The sequence below is a fragment of the Sinocyclocheilus rhinocerous genome, unplaced genomic scaffold (assembly GCF_001515625.1).
Source record: "Sinocyclocheilus rhinocerous isolate Xijiao unplaced genomic scaffold, SAMN03320098_v1.1 scaffold277, whole genome shotgun sequence".
Classification (NCBI taxonomy): Eukaryota; Metazoa; Chordata; class Actinopteri; order Cypriniformes; family Cyprinidae; genus Sinocyclocheilus; species Sinocyclocheilus rhinocerous.
The window spans coordinates 56793-71108 of record NW_015662923.1 but is presented as its reverse complement, the minus strand read 5'-3'; the positions used below and the strand labels follow the sequence as shown (position 1 = coordinate 71108).

Below are 14316 nucleotides of genomic sequence, written 5' to 3'. Positions count from 1 at the left end.
CAGGTTTTGCTCACTTTTGGGTACAAATTTGTCCCCAAAATATGGTTAAGTAGACACACACACACACACACACACACATATATTGAACGATGATATATATCTCCGCCTGTATATATTATATATAATTTCACCAAAACAACTTATCTTTGTAAAATGGCACAGCTTCTTAAATCTTAGCTTCTTAATCAGTTAATCAAGCATTATATTATGATATTATAATTAAGCACTATTTAATTACAATAGAACTTTAGTGATTAGAACTAAAACTTGGTAACCATTTATGAATGCTTATTTGTCATTTTAACTGAACTTAGGACTGGTGGTGATGCTTAAGATATTGTTGGCCATTCAGGGTTTCTTTAAAAAAATAGATAATAGTAATAGGTAATAGTAATTATTATTAAAAGATAATAGGCCTACCACTACTAGTTCTACTACTATACTAACAATATACAACGCACTAGGATTGATGAGCTGCTGGGTTCATAAATATTAATCACGTTGTCAGCGTTCCCTCGAACTGATTTGCTGAAATCAAAACAGGGACGGTAATAGATGAGCGCCAGCCAATGAGATTGCTGTTTGCGCATTAGCTCCGCCATATAGAAATCGGCATATCTTCTGCTTGTTTTTAAAAGCTGAATAATTCCAAATTAACTCTGTTATTTTGACAGGAAAATACAACAAAGAATATGGTTTACATGTAGCGCGCCGATTCAGCGTGGTATGTAAGACTGTCGTTCTCTCTCTTTGCATGTGTGAGAAAAAGCGCTAACAGCAAAGCGACTTGACACATTTGTGTGTATTTGTAACGTTTAGACACGCACCATAAGCTAAACGTTCACTTTACTTGTCCGTGTTCTGTTCCGTCTCTGAGCGCATGCACAGAAATAACAGCACAAGTTCTCTTTCGTGCTTTTAAAAACATGAATAAATCTAATCAACTTTAATAAATTAAGCATGTCCCATTTTGCAAAAGTCACGTTACATGATTTTACTGATTTTCAAGCGAAATTGGGCTTTTATGGAGGAGAGAAAGTGCACCGCTGGGAAGGGGGCAGAATGGGCCGCAATAATCGTTTTATCTTGATTATTGCATTTTCATAATCGTTGGAGGCGGAAATCGAAACTGTATTTCGATTAATTGCACAGCTCTACTCTCTACTTAACCATCAGTCACACACATCCGCCATGTTTGTTGTTTTTTTATTCATACTTTTTATTTGTGTTTGTACTTAACCGAATCCTTTGCCAAAGCGCAATGGATTGTGGGCAATATTAGCCATTAGAGTGTGCACTGACACTTTAAAAATACCTGAACTAGCAGACCATCCAGGGACTTCTGGCACACTCTTTTCAGTATTACTATGCTTTGGGATACACTTATTCTAATCTCACATACTATTTAGGATGGATAGTATTAGTGTTGGGCGATATGCTCATCTTTCATGTCGTCTTATTGTCAGCCTGTGAGATCGCCAATACACGATATTATCATTTGCTAATTTATTTATTTACCTAGTCTCCTTCCCGGAAAGTGAACCAACTCCAGTATATGGCTAAAAGCAGCCTAATGCTTTTAATTTGACTGAATTTGTATTTAACATGATAACAATTTTATAGAAACATTGTAAGTTACAAATTATAATGCTTACAGTTCAAAAAGCAGCTACAGAAAATGAGCAAAGAACATTACATTAAAGAACATCATAACTGAGTCTAGCGCGAGTATTATGCACTTTAAAAACACTCCTGTCATAATCAGTGAAGCTATCTACACTGCATGATGAATAAATCTCTTACCCCTTATTTACACTGCACTTGTCTGCTGCGCGCAGCTCCGACACGGTCACCAGAGCTGATTGCGTCCACTCCGGTCAATGCCTGTGTTTATACCAGTCGCGCACATTTCTGAAGCATCCCAAGAAGCGGCTCTCTGCGCTGCTTTGCTAAAGATTAGCGCCTAGTCTATTTTTGACAGATAATAATAATAATCGTCTTGCTATCGTCATAGGCAACAGGCAATATCTCTGACTATCGTCTATCGGCACAACCCTAGATAGTATGAACATTGGGACGCAGGGTGTCTTTCCTTGTCTTGTTAGTTTCTATGGTTATCATGATTAGACACACCTGTAACTACTATCCTGTCTTCCCTGTGTATATAGAGGTGCATTCTGGAGTATCTGTGTTTTACCAGTTATTAAAGTGTGCATGCAACTAGATTCGCACTCTCTGCCTCATCTCTCCTGCACCATAACAGAACAACTCACCACAAAAATGAATCCAGCTGCACAGTCAATGCGTCTCCGTCAAGGAGATCAACCTGTTGAGGACTATGTTGAGGACTTTATTGGACTGGCTCATCTAACATTTTTTGACTAGGTATGCCTCATTATATTTTTTCAAGGGGGGCTATCTGAGCCACTTCATTCGCTCATGCAATTACATTATCCTTGTTGGACTTTAGAACAGTTTATTGATCTGACATTGCAACTGAGCACCTCTGCTTTTACTGTGGGAGTCGCGGAGGAGTTGCGTGGCACTGTCGTGGTCGCCACCACTCCTGAGTCTCGTCACGACATGGCCGCCACTCCAGAGTCTTGTCCCGTCATGGACACCACAAAAGAGTCTTCAGCCGTCATGGAAGCCACTCCATCTCTGAACCCTCTGTCTGTCCTGTTACTGCCAAGGAGGCTGTCTCTGAATACCCTGCCTGTCCCGTCACATCTTTGAACTGTCTGCCTGTCATGTAACGACAACAGAGGTCATTCCCAAACTCTCTGCTGGTCCTGTCACGGCCACAGAGGCTGTTACTAACCTCTCTGTGCTCTCTTTTTTATCTGTTCCACCACAGTGGGCTTCTGCTCAGCTGTGGTGGTTACAAATTCCTGCACCGACGTGGTGGTCTCCAGCACCATCTGCACTGCCGTGGGGGTCTCTAGCTCCATCTGCTCTGCTGTGGTGGTCTTCTGCTCTGCCGTGGGGATCTTCAGTCCCATCTGCTCCACTGTGGTTGTCTTTGGATCCACCCAGTGGTCTTCAGCTCTGCCTGCTCCACCCTGGCGTGGCGGTCTTCAGCTCCACCCATACGGCCCTGGCGGTCTTCCTGGTGGCCTCATGCTCCAACAAAGCCCCTGTGGTCTGCAGGCCCACTTCCACTACACGGGCATAGGTCGTCATCCCTCTCCTTAATCCGCCTCCACTCCACCTCCCTCCTGGAAGCCGCTCCTTTGAGGTTATGATGATGAAGCGTGAGCACCAGGGTGTTTTTGGTTTGGGGATGTCCCCTGAAAAAGCTGTTGTGCCGCTCCTCACTCAGTTTGCTGCTACAAATGCTTAAGAGTGTTGGTGGCCATGATGCTCATGATGTTGCATCTCTAGTTAGTTTGGCCTTCCAGGCTCCTTTGACATATCCGTTGAGGCGGTAGTCTATGAGCTCAGGAAGGCATGGGCGCGATCGGTGACTTTCAGGAGGTTCATTCCTAGCCAGTTTAGGTACTCTGAGGGGTCTGGCCAATCATGATCTGAGGATAATAGACAGGACTAGTGGCCAGTACTCTCCTGCTCCTCCCTCTTTCATCGAGTCGAGTGCAGAAGTTGATACCTCGCTTCCCCTCCAGAACATTCTCAGCCTGGGTAGTAAGGTTTGGCAGCTTCCCCTGATTTCAGGGTATCTTCCAAACAGGCGGTCCCCCTGAATCCCACATGCTAAGTTTGGGCTTTACCCCCTTTGCTAGGGTTTTTCAAGTGGATGGCCCATTGCTAGCTTGATTTTGGGGACTTCTATATGTTAAGCCGGATGGGTTTAGGAGTGGGCTGCCTCCCCAGGTCTCGGGGTGTTTTAAGTGGGCGGTTCCTCTGAATCCCGCATTTTAAGTTTGGGCTTAGTAGATTGTTTGGACAGCCCCCTGCTCAGAATGTGGATAGTTATGCTCCAGCTCAAACTTACTCTGCTCTGGACTATAGCGGTCTGAGGGCAGCTGTGTTCCAGCCTGGCTTCTATGACTAGGTTGGGTTTCTCCTCAGTAGGTGCTGAGTCCTTAAGTAGATAACCCATATCCATGGTCTGGGCAAACTTCAGCCTTGCCTGAGGAAACTGCTATTTGCGGAGAGCTGTGATCCAGCTCGGCAGCTACTCCCCTTATTCGGGTATTTAAGTAGTGGTCTCCTTGCCTTGCCTAGACTGTGCTGTCTCCCCTGTTTTATGTAGATAGACCACAGACCCACTGTCTTGGCAATCTTCAGTTGGGACCTTTGAAGAATAGCTGTTTCCTAGCTTAGTGACCCTTACTGGGGTGTTTATGTAGTGGTCCCCTGGAGCTCCTAGACTGTGCTAACCCCCACCCCCAGGCTAAGGCATTGCTCACATAACATAACATCTGAGGGTAGCTGTGTGGTAGCTGTCTTGAACTTGGTGTGGATGTCCCTCTTTCATCTGAAACAGGGTTCCTCATTTCTGCCAAGCTATGTGAGCGGCCCAGAGCATCAGGGGCTTGGCCCCTTTCTGAAGAAAGGTTAGGTGCATGTCTGTCACTTCCTTGGTACTCTCTCAACAGGTGCCCTGGCATGCCTGTACACCCATAGTGTCCGCTAGAGGACACAGTGCGAGTTCTGTAGAAGGGGTACGTTTCGGGTTACACATGTAACCATGGTTCATCGAGAGGGAACGAGATGCTGCGTCCCCTCGCCATGCCTTCGGCCTGCCTGTTTCACGTCTCCTTCAGACAACTAAGTTAGTGTACTCTTGTACTTCCGGGCACCCGCCTGTGATGTCACAGGCTACGTGGGCCAATTGGATTGGAGTTGTTTCATACAAGGTTCAGACACTGGTCCTGCTGGCAGCAGTCCCCATTGTGTCTGCTAGAGGACGCAGCGTCTCGTTCCCTCTCAGGGAACCATGGTTACATGTGTAACCCGAGACGTTTCCCAAATAAAACAAGAACTGTTCATTTTGAATATTTTCGGCTCATGGCAGCCACAGCGCTGAGCTCCGCAATTCTTCTGCTGCTATTTATTTGTTTGTTCTGTGTTTACTCATTCTTCTTCTATAAGTTTTACCAGAGACAAACTTATTAACAATAAGCAACACATCCCAGACAATATTTTTCTGGTTTTTGATTATTCAGATGTTTTGTCGGACATTCTAGTTGGAGGTGCAGTGGTGCTGTTCAAATGCACATACAGACGCGGAAGAGGGAAGCGCACTGGCATACTGGTTAAGCTCCGCGAGCGCGGCTTTCGAACTGCGCTCCCAAGCTTTCATCTTGCGAATGTCCGTTCCCTTCTTAACAAAACCGATGGACTTCTCCTCACCCGCATCAACAAGGACTTTTCAAACTCTGCTGCATTATGCTTCCCTGAAACCTGGATGAGTGAAGCCATTCCAGACAACATGCATCATCTGCCGGTCTTCCAGCTGTTCAGAGAGGATCGCATCGTGGAGTTAATAGGGAAAATAAGATGTGGTGGATTGTGATTTTTAATCAATTGGAACTGAAGAGCGGTGTTTTGACCCGCGACTATGCTGCCTCACAGTCACCCTGCTGCAGAGACATTGTAACCGGAACCGAACAATGTACAGGACTCGCTGAGCTAGTCGCATCCAAAGCCGTATCTAGAGCCCTCACATTCTTACTGTCCTCAATTAAAGTTTGGATGCGTGTCTCTAATTCTGAAATTACCACAGTTGTTTGATGAACTTGTGAAAAAACAGAGCGAGAGAGTAAAGAAACAGAGCAAGAGAGAGAGAAAAAGAAAAAGAAAACAGCAATAGGCGCGAATGGAAACGCTAATGACAAGCTAACCGGCTAACGAATGCTAACACGCTGCACTCGCGGTTTTAGAATAAAAGCGAACGATCGAATTAATCAGATTAGGTTGATAGATAATATCAGAAATATGGTGGGAATTAAGTTATATTTTATCACTTTAAACAACAGAGAGTGATAGTAAGATAGAGATTCTACAGAAAAGCAAAGCTACACGGAGCTACAATCACAAACCAGCAGCATGGCTGACAGGAAGCAGGAATAACACTCTGAAGCACTGAGGCTTTCCCCTGACTGTTCAGGGAAAAGATTCAAAGCTTCAAGAGTGTCGAGAACAGCACCATCTGGTGCTTATTTAAAATATTGCAGCCAGAAGCCTGTGGAAGAAGCTGTCAGATGAAGCAACCACCACACACTCCATAGTTTCAATGTTATGTGTACAAATAAAAGCCTTACACGTTTGTGTTTAATTTGTCCATTAAATAAATTAATTTACCCATTAAAGTGTGACAATAAAATATAATATAAGCTTATATGATTCAATATGATCTAATGTACTCTCTCTCTCTACACACACATAGTGAATAAGGACATTGTGTGATAGGATCATCTGTTATTAAATGTGCTTATGACACTTGGCAATGATAGTGCTTGTGTAACTGTATGAATGACAGAAAGGTGATAAAGTTTTAAATTATTTTTATTGAAAAATAAAAGCTGTTTCACGGTGTTAGGGCTGAGTCTATTTCTCTTCTTAGACAGCACTTCCCCGGCCTTAGAGAACACTCTTTCACATGGTACAGAGGAGGCCGGCAAGTCTTTTATGACCATGTTGACCAATGCTTCATCAACCATTTGCTTGCGAGAGATGCTATAATGAAAGAAGTTATATATAATATACATATATTAATTGAAATCATGATAATGCAGTCACAATTATGCATAAAAATCATGAAGCAACGGTCCTACTTTGTGTGCTTGTAGGATTGTTCTGGGGCTGTGCAGTCTCATGTAAAGCTCTGAAATGGCTTAGCATGGTGTGCTTATTCTATACACAAGCTCCTTGTCACACACCAAGCATCTCACCTTCTGAATAAAGTTATATGAAATTAAAAAATTACATACAAGAATAAAATGAGTTAAAGCAAAGACATGGCAAAAACTGTGATTTTTTTATTTATTTTTTTTAAAGCATACATACATTGGAAACTATAAGCTCAAAATATTCCCAAACAGGGGAAGTCTTTCTTTTTTGGCTGTTGCCATTGCTCTAAACACAAACCCTTCACCAAACACCAACCCTAATCCCCTCTCCCCTAATCCCACCCTAACCCCAAATACCAACACCAAACTACCTTAAAAAAAAACACCAAAAGTGCAAAGATTTTACAAAGACAAAAAAGACACATACACACACACACACACAAAAAAAGAATAAGTAGTAACAAATACATTTTGGTTATTTAAATGTAATGTATTGATTAACTTTCAAAGTACAGCACTCTCCTCACAAACCCATCAACCAGACTGAGCCAACGAGGACTCATTAAAGGCCCCAATATACTTCAAACTAAATCGAAGAACGAACTGAAATGACGTCATTTCGAACAAAATCACGCCGAAACGAAGTTCGTTTTGAGTTCGTTTTGGCTCCTAAACACCTTTGAGCTACCATTGGTCCGTGGTGATTACACAGTCGGTGGGTGTGTTCTGGAACTCCGCCTTCTTTGACATGCGATTTTTTTTTTTCCCCCGGTTCGTCAGACAGGAGAACACATCTCCGCGACTATCTTGCGGGCTGTACATGGTCCAATCTTGAATGTTTCAGCCACACTTTGTTGCGTGGCCCCACTCGCTAGTACTCGGAGTGTCAAGGCCAGTCTCTCCGTAGTGGAAATCTGTGTCCTGTGCGTTTTTGCATGTTTCACATATGGCGATACCCTTTTCAAGAGATCGTCAAACCTTGCGGCGCACATTCTGAAGTATGAAAAATGCACTTTCTCATCTGTGCTGAATAAAAAGGGCAAACTCACCATTCTTTCTGTTTTCGATAAGTGGACGCACATACCACCTCATTTGTTCTTGTTCTTTTTCTTTGCCACTGAATAGATCAATGCTACTGCCAGATGTTTACGAAACTGTTCTTCTCTCACAGCCGCCATCGTTGTTGTGTTTAGGGGGTACCCGCGGGTGGCGTGACACATGTTTACAACCCCGCCTTCAGCAGCGCGGTGTCGGAATGTTAGAAAACAGTATACCGTCGCTTAGCCTTTCGAACTTCTTTTTGCCCTCAAACGAAGAACGAAAAAGAACTTCGTTTGAAGTATATTGGGGCCTTAAGTAAGATCTGGGGTTCAAACCTTCTGACACACAAAGCGAAACGCGCACGTGATTGGACAGAAAGTGAGGCTTCATTTGTAGTAGATCACGTGACTCTGGGAAACCAAAACACGCCCCGATACGGGGCTTCAATAGAAATTGTGTCACATGCGCGTATCGAAGCTTCAGTGTCATACGTAACATCACTAGTGTCTTGTTTTCCTGGTTCTTGATATTCTGCCTGTTTATCTGGATTACTCTGTTTGCCTCAGCCCTGAACTCTGTCGTTGTTTGAACTGTTTATTATGTTTGACCTCATGCCTGTTTTGACTACGATTGTGTATTATCCCTCTAATAAGCTACTGCACTTGGATCCTCAGCCTTCGTGTCCCTCAGTCGGTGGGTGTGTTCTGGAACTCCGCCTTCTTTGACATGCGATTTTTTTTTTTCCCCCGGTTCGTCAGACAGGAGAACACATCTCCGCGACTATCTTGCGGGCTGTACATGGTCCAATCTTGAATGTTTCAGCCACACTTTGTTGCGTGGCCCCACAAGCTAGTACTCGGAGTGTCAAGGCCAGTCTCTCCGTAGTGGAAATCTGTGTCCTGTGCGTTTTTGCATGTTTCACATAAGGTGATACCCTTTTCAAGAGATCGTCAATCCACGCGGCGCACATTCTAAAGTATGAAAAATGCACTTTCTCATCTGTGCTGAATAAAAAGGGCAAACTCACCATTCTTTCTGTTTTCGATAAGTGGACGCACATACCACCTCATTTGTTCTTGTTCTTTTTCTTTGCCATTGAATAGATCAATGCTACTGCCAGATGTTTACGAAACTGTTCTTCTCTCACAGCCGCCATCGTTGTTGTGTTTAGGGGGTACCCGCGGGTGGCGTGACACATGTTTACAACCCCGCCTTCAGCAGCGCGGTGTCGGAATGTTAGAAAACAGTATACCGTCGCTTAGCCTTTCGAACTTCTTTTTGCCCTCAAACGAAGAACGAAAAAGAACTTCGTTTGAAGTATATTGGGGCCTTAAGTAAGATCTGGGGTTCAAACCTTCTGACACACAAAGCGAAACGCGCACGTGATTGGACAGAAAGTGAGGCTTCATTTGTAGTAGATCACGTGACTCTGGGAAACCAAAACACGCCCCGATACGGGGCTTCAATAGAAATTGTGTCACATGCGCGTATCGAAGCTTCAGTGTCATACGTAACATCACTAGTGTCTTGTTTTCCTGGTTCTTGATATTCTGCCTGTTTATCTGGATTACTCTGTTTGCCTCAGCCCTGAACTCTGTCGTTGTTTGAACTGTTTATTATGTTTGACCTCATGCCTGTTTTGACTACGATTGTGTATTATCCCTCTAATAAGCTACTGCACTTGGATCCTCAGCCTTCGTGTCCCTGTGCAGTTTTGTGACAAAAGACTTCGCCACTGTGGATCCAGCAGTTTAGTTAGTCTGTCTGGGCTTAACATTCTGCTCAAGAACAAGCTAATCCGTGATGCTACTCGAGGGTCGTTCAGTGAGTTTCTGAATTATGCTTTAATGCTGAGTGGTTCCTCTTTCACAGTAGGCAGCAAACTCCGGTGGCCAAGGAGCTTGGTCGGCCATGGACTCCAGCGTGCCCCACACTGAGGGGGTCACGAACCCAGTGTATTTAGTGTATCTCCATAAGATCTTCGTGTCCCAGTGCAGTTTTGTGACAGTGTGCCTCTAGTTCAACTTTTAGTGTGCAAGCAGTTTAAAAAAAACCTGTAAAATAGCAGTGTTTTCAAAATTTAACAAAATAGTTTTGAATATCGTGTCTAATGTAGAGAACTGTGTTTAGCGATTTGCAAAAGTATGATTTTTCAATTGCAAACTGAGTGTAAAAAAGATAATGTGCTTGCAGTTTTGCAGTCTTTGAAGTTTCAGTATATGAGTGAATTGTTTCACTGAGTGTGCCTCAAGTACAACTTTTAGAGTGTAAGCAATTTTTAAGAGACTTTTTTGGTTTGGTTTTGGGATGAGACAAATGTAGGCGGTATTCATATAGGGTATAGTTCCTGTTTCATAAATTTCACAAATAAATTTGAAGAATAGGGACAAAAGCAATGTCCAAAATTGTCTGGGAGACCAAGTGATCTTGTTATTTGGTGTTTAAGTAATTTGATAACTTCCTGTATGGATAAAGATTTTTCACATTTTTCTGATTGCATTTGCAATACTTGCGGTAAGGAGACACCCATCAAAAAAGATTTTACTACTTCCAATAATGCATTCTGGTTTGTAGTATTGAGTTTTGAGTAATATGACCTAAATCATTTATTTTAGGATGATTCTGAGTCCATATTAGATGTAAAGATTTTTTTTTTTTCTGTTTCTGCTGCTATAGTTGGATTGCCAAGTACTGTATTTGCCTTTTTTTTCCCCCTCCAAATTTGATTTGTTGTCTGAGTTTAAGGGGTATTCGCTCAGTTTTTTTGGTTCATTAAATTACTCAGTTCTTCTTTAGTTCTGTGGAGTTTATTAATGATTAAATCTGTAGGCCCCTGAGAGTCCAGATGGCCCAGTCTCTTCACCTCTTCCTGTAACATTTTTTTTCTCAATTGCTGACTGCTTTTTTTCTTTTTATATGAACAAAATGAAATGATTTTTTCCCCTTATAAGAGATCTTGCCATTTCCCACCGATGCAGATATCCCTTCAGTGATATTACTCTAACAAAGAATGTCCATTCCTTTTAAAAAAATTTTTAGGAAAATGTGTCATATGTCATTGAGCAATAAAATATTAAATTGGCATCTAGGTGGTGCTCTACAAGAAAATTGTCAAAAATTGTAATTGCCGGCATAACTGGGTTAATGATTTGGTGTTATACAATTATATGTCAGAGAAAAAAATCTATACAGGAATTAGATTTGTGATGTGGGGAATAGTATGAATAGCCCTTAATTCTCAAGATATCTGTCAGTTCCTAATCTGACATACAATTCTTAATACATGACAATGAATGGTTTATTTTGCAAGTAGAACTTGTTGAATATTATAAAACGGATAGTTCCGGTCCTTGATTCTGATTGGTTGAGCCAAGTTCGAAGCTGTTGTAAATTACACTACAAACACACCTTTGTTTACTTCTGTGTGTTGCTCGGCAACCACTTTGTTGGAACCACGACTGTTTCTGAGGAACTACATTGTTTGGCTGAAGAATAATGTTTTTATTAATATCATTACACTTTATTTGCTCTGTTTTATTTTGTGAAACCTTACTACGTAAATGGAATAACCATTTTATAAAAGCAATAAGCCCCGTGAAGCCGTGGTTTACAGTGAATTTATAACAGCTAAGGGGGTAAACTGCTTCGCGTCGTGCCTTTTTGGTGCTTATTGCTTTAGTCTATTTTTGCGTTATTACTAATAAGGAATATTGTAACATATTGTATATTGTTAATGATGTTCTTTGAAATTCCATGTGCAACATTGTTTAATATGTTAATATAAATAAGTTGTAATTATCAGACAAGTTTATATGTATTTGTGATGATCTTTTGAATTCTAGAAGTCTCTACGAGACAAGCCTGACGACAGTTCCCCAAGATGCCTTTGCAAATATGGTCAATATCTCAAGAATGTAAGTACTTTTTAGAGACCAGATCCAAGTGGCCACTGAGAGTGAGCATCAAGATGAGATGCTACAAAAATAATAGCTGGCAGTGTAGGCTCAGTGTTGTTCATCGCCACATGATTTTTGCTCATTACTTTTAGCTTCAACCAGTAAGTCATTGTGTGATCAGGCATCGGCAGCTATCCCTGTATATTATGAGTTTAGTTGAAAGTTGAGGAAGATAAGCAGGAATATAATGTTGGAAATTAGTTGGATTAAATTTATATTTACAATTAGGGAAAGTAGACCAGGGGAATTATAGGGAAATTGTACACTGTAAAAAAAAAAACTGTTAAATTTACGGTAAAATAGCGGCAGCTGTGGTTGCCAGAACTTTACCGTGAAAAATACGGTAGCAACATTTTAGGTTTTACAGAACTGTCTAAATTTACAGTGAAAACCCATATTTCGTTAACTGATACAATGTTAATATGCAAACCTTTGAGTTAACTCATTTTATTTGCAGAAAACAAACGCACTTAAATTGGCATTTATTTATAAATTAATATTTATAGTGTTTAAGCAATGTGAGCATATTGGCATTGAGAACTATTTTGCTTAAGTCCATTAAGAAAAACCTACTGATTTATGCAGTCGTTAAAAGCATCAATTCAACTCAAATTTCTTGCAAATAACAGCAACACACATTTATGTGTAATTGAAATTATCAAAGAGATTCACACTGCATCAATAACTACACAATTACTGCTTTTAAATAAAACAACAAGCAGTATAACGTCAATGTTTCTCTGTCCGTCCTTTACTTTAAACACAGGCTCTACTCTCCAGCACAATGGTGACCCACAAAACACAACCCGGCAGCTGTGGTTGCCAGTAATCTACTGTTTTTTTACCGTTTGCATCCGTAAATTAAATTAACAGTATCTTTCTGTTAAAAATACATTTCACAGTGTTTTTTTTCATCTCACACATTTAACCCCTTTATACCACAGCAAAATCCTCAGTTTTAAAGAGCACTTATATGTGTCCACACTACAGAGTGTTGAAGATACACTGAAGCAGTGATGAAGTTAATGAGATAATTAAATGAGGATTGAGCATTAGTGATGAACACAAGCAGAATAACTGAAGGAAAGAGAAACAAGAGAAGAGAAACACAACTTACAGCCAAAGCCAAAAAGGAAATCAACTGAAAATAAAACACATTAAATTTATCAAGATCTCAGCAGAGGAGGATTAAAAAGCTCCACAAACAGCATCACCAGCTTCACTTATTACTAACCAGTGTGACTTTATTTCTGTCATATGTGTACAAAAGCTCTTATTGAGATTTTAGGAGTTGTACTTTAATTTGAAGTCACCATAATGGCGATCGGTGTTTGCTTTAGTAGGGCTCTTGAACCTTGACTTTCTAACAGTGTTTTTTCTTTGGTTGCTTTAATTAGCTGTGTTTATTGAACAGTGTTTATAGCAAGAAAAACCAAAAAAAATCTACAATCAGATAAAACTGGTGTTTGTGATGTCAAGACCATCATGAACTAATCTGATTCACTGATCTCACCTAATGTTTAATCTCTTATTAAGGGTGCGGCTTATTACTAATACTCTTGAGTTGCACCATTGAACGCACAATATGCACAAATAAAAGCTTTGAACTATGGCAGACCTTAAACACACACACAGACATCAACAGTCAGCCTATGAATCTCAACATTGGTGACAATCAAAAAAAAAAAGTCATGCTGCAGTGCATGCTGGGAGTTTTGTACTGGCACCCAGCATGCATTGCGGCATGATTTTTATTTATTTTTATTAGTAGTCACCATTGTTGAGATTCATGTGCTGATTCTTGATCTCTGTGTGTGTCTAAATGGTGCTGTAGCTCTAGAGATTTTATAAATAAAATGTTCTTCAATTTTTTCACAATAGTTTGTCAGCTTATCTTGTAGAGTCATATTACTAATTAACAAAAAAAACAAACAAAAAAATCATTGACCCATATAATTAGGCACTAATTGAGATCAGTGAATCAGTTCATGACATGACATCATCGTTAACAGTTATCAAAACCACTTCATTACAGTTTCTCTCTGCTTTTCTTATCATAACAGACGTGCTTTACAAACACAGTTACATCAGCAAAGAAAAACTAACATTAAAGAGTCCAACTAAAGCAACCACTGATCGCCAAAATGGTGAGGTCAAACAAACATTTTTAATACAATATAAACTGTTAATTCTCAAAGAATTTTTGTAGATATATGACAGAAATAAAGTCAAACTGGTTAGTAATGAGTGAAGCTGGTAATGCTGTTTGTGAAGTTGTTTAATGCTCCTCTGCTATTTTATTTCGGTTCATTTCATCTAAGGCTGTGGCTGGAAGTCAGTTGTAGTTTTGTTTCTTGTTCTTTCCTTCAGTTATTGTGCTTGTTAACAGCAGCTGTTCATCAGTGTCTGAATTCACTCATTTGTTTTCAATCACTCTGTCTAGTGGACTATAAAGTGAACTAATTTAGGAACTAGTAAATGAGGGTGTAGGGTGTGATTTCAGACACAGTCTATGAGTGTTGACTCTGAGGCTACTTTCTCGAAAACAAAGGTTAGATCTATTA

The 14316-nt window shown here is 40.8% G+C and overlaps 1 protein-coding gene across 1 annotated transcript in view; it reads left to right on the top strand.

Annotated features, from left to right (window-relative positions):
* LOC107728338 (thyrotropin receptor-like) overlaps positions 1–14316 on the top strand; it is a 36157-nt gene that overhangs the window by 9157 nt on the left and 12684 nt on the right. Inside the window, exon 2 of the mRNA XM_016538477.1 lies at positions 11639–11710. Within this exon, the coding sequence (XP_016393963.1) occupies positions 11639–11710 (72 nt within the window). The remainder of the gene's footprint in view (positions 1–11638; positions 11711–14316) is intronic.